Genomic DNA, 12,757 nt, shown 5'->3' on the forward strand with positions numbered 1-12,757 from the left:
TTCTTGCTAGTGGGGATCTGAAAAACTCTATATCAGGAAGGTTCTTGAGGTTAGGACAATTGAAAATTAGATCAATAGATTTTGTTAGGTGAGGAGATTAAGGGATAGGGAACCAAGGTGGATTAAATAAGATATTGATCAGTATGATGGGGCAGATATGAGGGGCTGAATGTCCTACTGCTGTTCACATTTACCTGTGAAGTGTTCCTTATATATAGTTACATTTATGAAAGATATATGGGAAACCTGTGATACAGGCATCAAGGACGGAGGCTCAGAGACAGTAGAATGGCTGGAAGTACTTGAGGCAATGAAAGCTTCAGGAATGGACAATAAATGCTGGTCAAGCACGGTGACACCCATGACACATGAATGAATAGATAAAACAAAGTTCGCACTGCCACAATTAAGAGCATTTCCTTTGCTGGCTTCATGAAAATGGAACCTGGGTTGTATCTAAGTGTCACACAGAACTTTGCTGCTTCCATTGGGTTCGTATGAAGACATTGAGCAGGATGAGTGATGTGTTAGGGTTGGGGACACATTGCAGTGCCGCCTCTGAAGATGAGATTGCCCTTGGCCACTTTGCCAACACCCACAATGTCTAATATGTTACAGAACCTGTTTGTCCATGTGAGGAATGGATGATACATGAAGAAAGAATCAAAACAATTGTGGGCATTGAGATGTAGCTCAGTTAAATAGAATCATATTGATTACCCAGCAGATCAACAGATCATTGAACTCACTTAGTGGGCGGCACGGTGGCACAGTGGTTAGCACTGCTGCCTCACAGCGCCAGAGACCCGGGTTCATGTCCCGCCTCAGGCGACTGACTGTGTGGAGTTTGCACGTTCTCCCTGTGTCTGCGTGGGTTTCCTCCGGGTGCTCCGGTTTCCTCCCACAGTCCAAAGATGTGCAGGTCAGGTGAATTAGCCATGCTAAATTGCCCGTAGTGTTAGGTAAGGGGTAAATGTAGGGGTATGGGTGGGTTGCACTTCGGCGGGGTGGTGTGGACTTGTTGGGCCGAAGGGCCTGTTTCCACACTGTAAGTAATCTAATCTAAAAAAACTTGATCTTCACTGGTGGTCATGTCCCTTTTGGACACCAAAATCTAGTGACAGATGGCTTTATTTTCATTTTGCCCTCAAAGTTCCCAGAAACATCTTGAGTTTTTTTCTCGTCTGAATTACCACACATTTTGTATTCTCTCAAGAGTTTCTCCTGAATTCCTTATTGGATTTTAGTAATTACTTCCTTTGAACTAATACCTCCCCCTCCCACCAGTTTTAAAAGTTCCACAAGTGCAAGGGTTTGTCCACCCCAACATAATTTTAGAGAGCTCTACTGGATCTATACTCACTGCATTCTCATCAGTGGCAGACGCACCAGCCTCCAACAATACCTTAACAACCTCAGCATGACCGCCAGCAGCAGCGAGATGGAGTGGAGTGGATTCTTTCGTCTAAAAATTACAAAGTCACAACATTCACAACCAGGCAAGTAGGCCTTCCTCTGCATCAGTTACAAAACATTTTTGTTTTGTTTTAGCAAATCAAATCGTTTATTTTGGTGCTTGTGAGTTGAGGAAAGCTTGTGTTGGACCTGTAATATTTTTGACTTTTCTCAGCCAGAATTAGAATCAAGTCCTTGCTATACAGCCAAAAACACATTGGGCCCAGAGAGATAAACTGGCAAAACTGGTGAGTTAGGCACACAGGCCAACACACCTTGTATACTTTGAAGTTCAACACCATTCTTCCCAGAGTCCACAATCCTTCCAATTTTGAAATTGGATACTGTAAAGGTCTACAAAGTCAACATTGCTCCAACCACTTTCTAGCCATCAGAATAACCAGTACCAGAATATCCAGGCCCTATAGTGTTCAGACATTTCCCATGTAGTCATTTATTGTTCACTTATTTATTTTTGTTTAATTTCCCCAGAATTTGAAGACCACAGGATTCACCTTGTTCCGTGCGGTAGTGACTCCGGCTTTGTTGAATTTTAGCAGCTCTTTTATCACGGCGACACTTCCCTTTGATGCGGCAATGTGTGCACAGGTGGAGCCTTCTATGTTTGCAGAAGTCACCAGTTCTGGTTTCTGTTTGAGGAAGAGTTTCACTACCTCAGAATGGTCATTTTCTGCAGCGAGGTGGAGTGGTGTTTGTCCATGCTGTCAAAGATGGGAAACAGCAGAGGACAATGATTAGAGATCATCATTGGTGCAGTCTCTTGGGAAAGTGCGTTTTGAGCTAGTGTCAACCTAAGACAGCAATCACACTCCAGTTGGCCATGGGATGACCATTGGGGAAATGGTAAAATGGGAAAATATCATTCAGCGTTTACCTAGAGCATGGTTGGAATTTGGAACTACCACATGGAACAGTTGGGACATTTATAGAGATACAGTTAAAGAAAAACTAGGTACATGTCTGAGGGAGAAAAGCACAGACAGATATCCAAATAGTCATGAAAGTGTTGTAAAAGAGACATCCTATCAAAGCTTTACAATTTGCACTCAGCAGGACAGATGCAAGAATGCCAAATTTCTCTTTAGAAATTGGTATTCTTGTGATTTGATCCTGATGAATGCAAGATGAAAAGCTTCAACAACATCCACATTATCTGTGACATAGCTGCAGATGCAGATGTATTTCTGAAGTGTTTCTTTATTCACTCCTGTCATTGGTCACCCTAAATGAGCAGTTAAAAATATGCAGAAATTGTTGCACTGCACTTAATGATTCAGGACTGCCTGTTCCAGCTTTAGGATTTAATTATATGCTGATAAACAGTTTATTAAAATCCATCACGCATGGTTTATTATTTATGTGGCAACATTCCCTCAGGTTTATCAGATAAAATCATTAAAATTCTGTTTGTTAAGCTGAACCTTTGTTTAGGCTCAGTGCTTCAATTTCTACTAGCACTTTTTTACTGAAACACAAGCAGCTCCCATTTACAATCCCTCATCTGTTAGACACCAATAATCAATAGAGATCATATAACAATATTGTTAAGGGAGAGAGAAGAGATCAAAACTGACTGTGCCTAAAATACTTATTTGAGTGCTGACGCCTTTGAGCACATCCACTCCTGCAGTATGGGGAAGGATTTTAATGGTAAGGTCAGAACATAGTTCTTTACGGTACTGTAAAATATTTAATAGCAGACCACTTAGAAAGCCCTGTTAGGATCAGACAGAGTCAACATAGATTTCTAAAGAGAAATTTCTGTTAGTTATAGTTAGGTATTTATAGATATGGTTCTTAGACATAAAGGGAACACAATGGCAAGGGGAGAAAGAGGGAATAGGGAACTGAGCTGGACGATTAATCACGATCATATTGAATGGTGGAGCACACTTGAGGGACCGAATGGCCTACACCTGTTTTCTATATTCCTGTATATCTTATAGGACTCATGAACCAAGGGTCAGAATACAGGAAAGAACACAGTTATACAAACTTTTTGGAACAATGCATCCATCAGCACAGGGCAGATAGTTCCTTTTAGGTTTCATCTGAATATCATCGTGTGAATCATTTAATTGCAGCTGTCTAATACATCAGGGAATTTTAAAAAAAGGTGATTGTCTTCCTTCTTGCACTGCATTCCGAAATGTCACATGTTTCAGAGCCAGTTAAGGACAAACTACTCAAATTAAGTTATGCTGTTTTGCAAAGAAGAGATAAGTCAGAATTCAATGGGGGGAAGTGTGAGGTTGTCAACTCTGGATCGGAGAAAAACAAATGAGAATGTTTACTTACGGATTGGAGCGTCGAAGTTATGGAGGGTCAAATGAATTTAGATGCCCATGTAGATAAAGCATTAAAAACTAGTCCACAGGTTAGAAAAGGTAATCAGAAAGGCTAATGGAATATTGTCCCTTATTTCCAGTAGGACTGGAATTCAAAAGTAAGGAAATAATGTTTGAGATTGCATTCATGCTTCGGCGCTAAATGCCAGGAAAGTATAATTAGTGTTGGAGGGAATACAATGCAGATTTATCAAAATAATACCAGAGTTTAAAGACTAACTTACATGGAAAGACTGAATAAACCTGGTTTGTATTCATTTTGAGTTTAGTAGGTTGAGCAGCAATTGAACCAGATCTTTAACTTAATACGAGAATTCAGAAGCAGGGTTGGAGAAATTTTCATTCTGATTAAACTATCATCCTCCATTCTCTTCTAATCAATGGTGTTAGATTCGGAAGGAAACGTAAGAGCATCTTTTCACACCAACTGGTGGTGAAAATCTGGAACTCACTCTCTTAACTGATAGCAGATGCTTGTCGACTGAAATTTGGTTTGGTTGCTTATTGTTGAGAATATCAAGAATTACAAAGGTGGGTGCACTGAGTTGAGCCACATATGATCAAATAGAACAACAGAAATAATTTCCATTTATATGGACGCTATCATTCTAAGGTAGTTCACAGGAATATTATAAAGTAAAATTAGATGCGGTGCCACATTCAAAAACATGAGGGTAGGTGAGGAAAAACTTGGTCAAAGAGGATGCCTTTAAGGAGCAAATTAAAGTGAGGTAAAGAGTGTTAGGCAAGGAAATCCAAAGCTTAGGCACCTGAAGAAAAGTAAAACCTGCTTGTGATACTCAATGATTTACTCTTATGATCCAAGGTGGCTCAGTGGTTAGCACTGCTGCCTCACAGCACCAGGGTCCCAGGTTTGATTCCAGTTTCGGGTGACTGTCTGTGTGGAGTTTGCACATTCTCCCTGTGTCTGTGTGGATTTCCTCCCACAGTCCAAAGGTGTGCAGGTCAGGTGAATTGGCCATGCTAAGTTGCCCACTCGTGTTAGAGTTAGGAGGGAAATGGTTCTGGTTGGGTTACTCTTTGGAGGGTCGGTGTGGACTGGTTGGGCCGAAGGGCCTGTTACCACACTGTAAGGAATCTAATCTAATCCTATAGCCTATCCATGTGCACAATTGTACTTTTTTAACCTTTTGACAGCGAGTATTTCTGATTTCCCAATCTTGCCGTTTTTTCACAGCTGACTCACCATTACTCACCTCATTCAGAGGCTGGGAAAACTCCACCCCTTGTTACTGTTACCTCACCAAAATAGCTGCATTATTAGCACAGTAGAAATAAATGGGTTGTTATCTAATAACCAAAGTAAGATGAGGTTATAGAGTGACCGAGGGTGGAAACAAAGTACTCCAGCAGATTTGAGATTCTGGAATCATGGGCAAAATGGAAAAAAGGTTGGGAGAGTGGCAATCAATGCTTTACCAGCCAGCAACATCAGCATTCTGTGAGGGGATTTTAAATAAGGGAACAATTCCTTTAAATAGAGTATGAAATAAAGGCAGTACCAAGAAAGGATTACAGCATAGAAAGTCAAGAAGAATTAGTGGAGCTAGGAAACAACAGCAAGCAGACAACCTGAGTGGGAATATTTTATAGGCCCCCTAACAAAATATAGATCAGGAGATTCAAGATGCATGTAACAAAGGCAATACAGATTTAATGGGGCCTTCAATTTTTAAGCAGCTGGGGAAATCTAAACTTAGAGTAATAGTGTAGAGGTCACAGAATGTGTTTTAAGATAGTTTTTTGACGTAATTATCTGGAAAACTAACTACAGAACAAGCTATTTCTGATTTAGCATTGTGCACTAAAACATGGTAAATTAGAAATTTTGAGTAAATGTGCAGCTAGGGAATAGTGATTATGATACCACAGAAGGTGGTATTGAGTTTGTAATTTAATCCCCAGTCTATGGGTCTGTGATCTCAGCTAGCTTTGCAATTATGGAGAAACGGCTGGCCAAGGGAGACTGGGCAATCACAGTAAATATATTACAGTGAATAATCATCGGCAAATATTTAACAGAATAATTTAATATTTGCAACAAATGTGCATTTCTTGAAGAATAAATGCCCCACAGGAATAGTGGTTAAACAGTGGCTAACAACAGAAGTTAAAGGCCATATTAGTAGCAGAAAAATTCTTACTTACACTGTCAAAATGAGTAATTCACTTAAAGATTGGGAATGATGAAGATTTTACATGGCACCCACCTTCAAACACAGTTCCAGTGGAGTAGATGGAGTGGGTAGGTGTTGTTCACTTTGGCAGAGAGAACAGAAAAGAAATGAAAATTCTAAATGTTGATGCTCAGACAGACTTGAGTGTATGCAGTTCAGCCTGCTGGTACAGAAAGAAGTTAGGAAATCATATGGCAAACACTTCATATTGAAGTGAAAGAATATGGAAATATTGCTATAATTGTACAGGGTTTTGGTGAGATGATATCTGACATACTATGCATAGTTTTGGTGTCCACTTTTAAGGAATGATGTACTTGCAAACATTTTATAGGTTAGCTATTGGGATATGAGAGCCATTGTATGATGACAGACTGAGCAAATTCAGTAAATTACTCTCCAGAGTTAAGAGGAATGAGAATTAATCTAACTGAAAGATTCTGATGGGGTTTGACATTGTTGAAACTGAGAGATCTGGCTGAGGAATGAACAAAGGCAAAAAAACCCCCAGTAAAGACACAAATAATAATTGCAATTCATCAGACTGGTCCACCATTCTGAACCTCACAAAACAAGTGGGACCAGTAGATCTCATTCACCAGTTTTACTTGTCTCTTCTGGGTATGGAACAAGAATACATAACATGTGCTTTATTTAAAACTGTGATGAGGAATTCCTTCACTCAAGAGGGCTGTGAATTTTTATCCAATCTGGATGTTTTCTTGTGGGGAAATATTTCAGGGTGAGAGTTTTGATCTTTCTCAGTTACAGGGAAGTGTCGGGAAAGTGGAGTTGAAGTGATGATCAGCCATGATTGCAGTGAATGGCAGAGCAAGCTCAAGGAATCATAGTCCACCCTGCTTCTATTTCTTACTGAATGGTGTTACTTACAATATCAGTAGCATTCACATCAGCCTTCATCTTGAGCAAACTGTTGCAAACATCGAGCTGTCCGTTCCCTGCTGCCAAGTGGAGAGGAGTCCGTTTCGACTAAATGCAATGGTGAAATAAACAATTACAGTCGTTGTAAAAATGCATCTTCAATCTAAATATCTCAAAGCAAGGTGACCTGCCTCATTTCCATATTTAAATAAGGTAAAAACAATGACTGCAGATGCTGAAAACCAAATACTGGATTAGGGAACATCTCCGAGACACCTGAGAAAAAAACTCCTGATGTGGTCTCCTCTACATTGGGGAGACTGGGCGCCTCCTAGCAGAGTGCTTTAGGGAACATCTCCGAGACACCCGAGAAAAAAAACACCAATCAACCAAACCGCCCCGTGGCCCAACATTTCAACTCCCCCTCCCACTCTGCCGAGGACATGGAGGTCCTGGGCCTCCTTCACCACCGCTCCCTCACCACCAGACGCCTGGAGGAAGAACGCCTCATCTTCTGCCTCAGAACACTTTGGCCCCAGGGCATCAATGTGGACTTCAACAGCTTCCTCATTTCCCCTTCCCCCACCTCACCCTAGTTTCAAACTTCCAGCTCAGCACTGTCCCCATGACTTGTCCGGACTTGTCCTACCTGCCTATCTCCTTTTCCACCTATCCACCCCACCCTCTCCTCCTTGACCTATCACCTTCATCTCCTCCCCCACTCATCCATTGTACTCTATGCTACTTTCTCCCCACCCCCACCCTCCTCTAGTTTATCTCTCCATGCTTCAGGCTCACTGCCTTTATTCCTGATGAAGGGCTTTTGCCCGAAACGTCAATTTCGATGCTCGTTGGATGCTGCCTGAACTGCTGTGCTCTTTCAGCACCACTAATCCATATTTAAATAACACAATTCTTTTCAATCATGTGGTAATTTTGACATTTCACGTTAGGGAGGGACAGGTAGTAAGCTTGTTCCCTTGATTCTGTCTTCGAGTGGAGTGGGAGACACTACTGTGGTTGCCTCCCTTTAGGAAAGTAAATTATCTCACTGACTGAACAAGGCAGATTGTGGTCTAGATCAGAGTGGTGCTGGAAAAGCACAGCAGGTTAGGCAGCATCCGAGGAGCAGGAAAATCAACCTTTCGGGCAAAAGCCCTTCATCAGGAATGAAGGCAGGGAGCCTCCAGGGTGGAGAGATAAATCGGAGGGGGGTGGGGTTGGGGAGAAGGTAGCCAAGAGTACAATAGGTGAATGGGGGGGTGGGGATGGAGGTGATAGGTCCGAGGGGAGGGTAGAGAGGGTAGGTGGGAAGGAAGATTGGCAGGTAGGACAGGTCATGGGGATGGTGCTGAGCTGGAAGGTTGTAACTGGGGTGAGATGGGGGAAGGGGAAATGAGGAAACTGGTGTAGTCCACATTGATGCCCTGGGGTTGAAGTGTTCCGAGGCGGAAGATGGTTCTTCCTCCAGGCGTCTGGTGGTGAGGGAGTGGCGGTGGAGGAGGCCCAGGATCTGCATGTCCTCTTCAGAGTGGGAGGGGGAGTTGAAATGTTGGGCCATTGGGTGGGGATGGTTGGTGCGTGTGTCCTGGAGATGTTCCCTAAAGCGCTCTGCTGGGAGGCGTCCCAGTCTCCTGAATGTAGAGGAGATCACATTGGGAGCAACAGATACAATGAATGACATTGGTGGATGTGCAGGTGAAACTTTGATAGATGTGGAAAGCTCCTTTGGGGCCTTGGATGGAGGTGAGGGGGGAGGTGTGGGCGCAGGTTTAACAATTCCTGCGGTGGCAGGGGAAGGTGCCAGGAGGGGAGGGTGGGTTGTTGGTGGGAGCGTGGACCTGACTAGGTAGTCACGGAGGGAACGATCTTTGCGGAAAGCAGAAAGGGGTGGGGAGGGAAATATATCCCTGGTGGTGGGGTCCATTTGGAGGTGGCAGAAATATCAGCAGATGATGCAGTTTATGTGAAGGTTGGTAGGGTGGAAGGTGAGGACCGATGGGGGGGGGCAGGGGTTGGTTCTGTCCTTGTAACAGTTGGAGGGGTGGGGTTTGAGGGCACAGGTACAGGATGTAAATGAGATGTGTTGGAGGGCATCTTCAATCACGTGGGAAGGGAAGTTGTGGTCTTTAAAGAAGGAGGCCATCTGGTGTGTTCTGTGATGGAACTGGTCCTACTGGGAGCAGATATGGCGAGGTGGAGGAATTGGGAATACGGGATGGCATTTTTGTAGGAGGTAAGGTGGGAAGAGGTGTCATCCAGGTAGCTGTAGGAGTCGGTGAGTTTGAAAAAATGTCAGTGTCAAGTTGGTCGTCATTAATGGAGATGGAGAGGTCCAGGAAGTGGAGGGAGGTGTCAGAGATGGTCCAGGTGAATTTAAGGTCAGGGTGGAATGTGTTGGTGAAGTTGATGAACTGTTGTGAACATGCCACATAGGAATTAGTGAAATCCACACCCTACTGAAGGCCAGACGTGCAGTATTCAAGTTGGATGACCCAGACCAATTCAAGGAAATCTAGATATAACCACCGCAAGGCCACCAAGGATGCCAAGAGGCATTACCAGACCAAGTTAGAGGCCCAAACCTACCAAACAAACTTCCACTGCCCATGGCAAGGCCTAAACAACATTACAGGATACAAAATGAAGCAGAGCAAGATAGACACATCCCTCCCTGATGCGCTTAATGCTTTCTGTGGTCAGTTTGAGCAGAATGCCAGCGGTGCACACCTGTTCCCTTGGTCACTGCTGCAGATGTCAAATTAATCTTCCCGGGAGTCAACCCAAGGAAAGCAACAGGCCCGGATGGTATCCCTGACCAAGCACTTAGATCCTGTGAGGACCAACTGGCGAAGGTATTCACCGACATCTTCAATCTCTACCTCCTATAAGCCGAAGTCCCCACCTGCTTCAAGAAGACCACTATCATCTCTGTACTGAAGAAAGCACATGTAATGTGCCTTAATAACTAGTGGCTGTGACCTCAATAAACATGAAGTGCTTTGAGAGGCTGGTCATGACCCACATCAATTCTAGGCTCCAAGCCTGCCTCGATTCCCTACAATTTGCCTACCAACGTAACAGGTCCCCATATTCTTAGCCCTACACTTATCCTTGGAATATCTGGACAACAAGGATGCCTACATTATACCCCTGCTCATTAACTATAGCCCCACCTTTAACATCATTACTCCCTCCAGACTGATCTCAAAACTCTGTGACCTTGGTCTTGGCTCCACCATCTGCGATCAGATCCTCAGCTTTCTGACCCACAGAGCGCAATCAGTGAAGATGGGTAACTGCACCTCCTCAACAATAACACTCAACACTGGAGCCACCCAAGATTGTGCCCTCAGCCCCCTAGTGTACTCCCTGTACACCCACGATGGTGTTGCCAAGTTCCAAACCATCGCCAGCTACAAGTTCACTGATGACAAGACCGTAGTGGGACGGATAACTAACAATGATGAGTCAAAATACAGAAGGGGACAGAGGGCTTGGTGACATGGAGCAATGAGAACAACCTCTCTCTCAACATACGCAAAACTAAAGAGCTGATCATTGGATTCAGAAAGCAAGGAGGAGAACACCCCCCCATCTACATCAACAGAACTAGATTGAGAGGGTGGAGAGCATCAAGTTCCTCAGAATGACGATAGTCAACTACCTGTCCTGGACTTCCCATGTAGATGTGATGGTCAAGAAGGCACAACAATGCCTATTCTTCATCAGGCAGCTCAGGAAATTTGGCGTGTCTGTAAGAACCCTCACCAATGTTTACAAATGTACCATTGAGAGCACACCGTCCGGGTGCATAACAGCCTGGTATGGCAACTGCTTTGCCCAGGACCATAAGAAAATACAGAAGGTTGTGTGCATGGCCCAGACCATCACGGAAGCCAACCTTCCATCTGTGGACTCCATTTACATGGCTAGCTGCTGTGGGAAGGCTGCCAACATCATCAAAGACCCATCACATCCTGGTAATGATCTCCTACAACCTTTTCTGTCAGGTAGAAGATACAGAAGCCTGAAACATTCTGACCACCCTTCTATATTCTGTCTGTAAAGGCAGAGTTTTTATAGTCCTACTGGATCATTGGGGTGCTCACTCGTTTTAAAGAGAGAGGGAAAGATAACCAGTTTAACCTGAGGGTCACCACATCTCAGGTGAGGGGAGATGTTAATTGCAGCCAATGTGGGAGTTGAAGTCATGCCATTGACAACACTCTGGATTGCAAATCAGCTGTCGAACAAACTGAGCTACCCTACCCTCACAATTACTGCAAGTACTGGACATCTGACTGCCATATAACCAGCAATCACATCCTGTGTTTATGTCTACCACTTTATTTGCACATAAAATGCCTGATACAATGACTGCCAGCAGCACACATTGACAGTGTCTCATTATTTACTTGTCTCTTGATTTATCAAGAAAGAGCACTGAATTATCTACACACAGATCTCAGCCTGTCATGTCACAAGTAATACTGTGGACGTTACCCTTTCACAGTCCTGAAAGGAGCTGCATGATTGGGAGGTTTGAAAATCCAGAGTCAAAATAGATATGGGTGTTCTGGTGTGGTTCGGCATTACTTACAATGTACAACATCTTTAAAGTTGCAATTCTGCAATTAATAGAGTTGCCTATTTTTTTCATTCCTCAGTTTGTGATGGATTGCGTAATAATGTGATCCTTTTTGTTTAATTGGTCACATTTACATTTGGAGTTAAATTTAGTTTTACATCTATTTTTCATCAGGCTTTAGAACTTTAAAGGATGCCTTCATATGAAAAGCTTCCATTAGAAAAGAATTCAATTGCATTTATGGAACTGAAACACATTATTGCACTGAATTTGTAATACTGAACAGCAGAGAGCCTCTAACTAACCAATACAGTATTTGACTAATCCTAAGGTCTCTGCACTTAAACTGTAGTACAGCACCACCTACAGTCAGAGATCACTCAATATATATTTGAGTTCTTCAAGGGTTCTTGTGATGAACTGGTAGTGTTCCTATCTCAGAGCTAGGAAGCCCATGCTTACTTCCCACCTGCTACATCTCTGAACAGATTGATAAGGAAAACATCTGAATATGAAGTCTTCATAAATGAGAGGCCCAGGCAGCTCAAATGGTTGTGCATATTATCTACCTGCCAATGGGGTTTTTCTTTGATACTGTGAGCAGCACCCCAGCCTCTGACCCATTAAAACAAGGTTCAAATCCCACTACAGGACTTGATGGCCAGAGAAGGAGTGTTTATAACATAGTCTAATATACACCAGTGGCAGGTGGCAAAAATACTTGAGGTTACAGTCCATTCATTGATGGAAAAAAAGTGAACCTTCCTGCCACTGTTAAAAGCTCCAGGATACAATGTAAATGTAAATAATGTAGACTCCTGCAAGAGCTGGCTCAACGGGCAGTGTAGGCCAACTTGTTGCCAAAGTGCAGCATTTGATCTCCACTCTGACATTTGGGAACTGCTCCTCATCCTGGTCCAGGTGCTGTGGGTTGGACCTGCCTGTGGGTCAAGGACATATAACATGGTGAGTGAAATGACATCAGGAATGCCAGTGCCGGATACAAGACTCCATGAAGACCAAGGGTCAGTTTACTTCAGGGGATGAAGTTCGGCGTAGGAACCACGGGAATGGCCCTGCTTGGGTAAGAGGCACGGTCAATGCAAGGTCAGGTCCACTGATGTCTAATGTTTGGGCAGGTGCGACGATCCTGAATAAGCTATGAAAGTATATGAAAACTGTAAACTTGCAAACAGTGCGAGAGGAAAGTGCCCAGCTCCTTAACTACCTTTCCGACTGTTCTGCAACTCATGGTTTCTCCC

At 43.5% G+C, this 12,757-nt stretch overlaps 1 protein-coding gene across 2 annotated transcripts in view; it reads right to left on the reverse strand.

Moving 5' to 3' along the window:
* Window positions 1-12,757, reverse strand: part of trpn1 (transient receptor potential cation channel, subfamily N, member 1) — a 219,426-nt gene that overhangs the window by 66,862 nt on the left and 139,807 nt on the right. For both annotated transcript variants that reach the window (XM_072569938.1, XM_072569937.1), the window contains exons 18-20: window positions 6,914-7,012; window positions 1,971-2,177; window positions 1,364-1,465 (exon numbers count right to left, since the gene is read on the reverse strand). In XM_072569938.1, the coding sequence (XP_072426039.1) occupies window positions 1,364-1,465; window positions 1,971-2,177; window positions 6,914-7,012 (408 nt within the window). The remainder of the gene's footprint in view (window positions 1-1,363; window positions 1,466-1,970; window positions 2,178-6,913; window positions 7,013-12,757) is intronic.

The sequence above is a fragment of the Chiloscyllium punctatum genome, chromosome 5, assembly GCF_047496795.1.
Source record: "Chiloscyllium punctatum isolate Juve2018m chromosome 5, sChiPun1.3, whole genome shotgun sequence".
In the NCBI taxonomy this organism is placed as follows: Eukaryota; Metazoa; Chordata; class Chondrichthyes; order Orectolobiformes; family Hemiscylliidae; genus Chiloscyllium; species Chiloscyllium punctatum.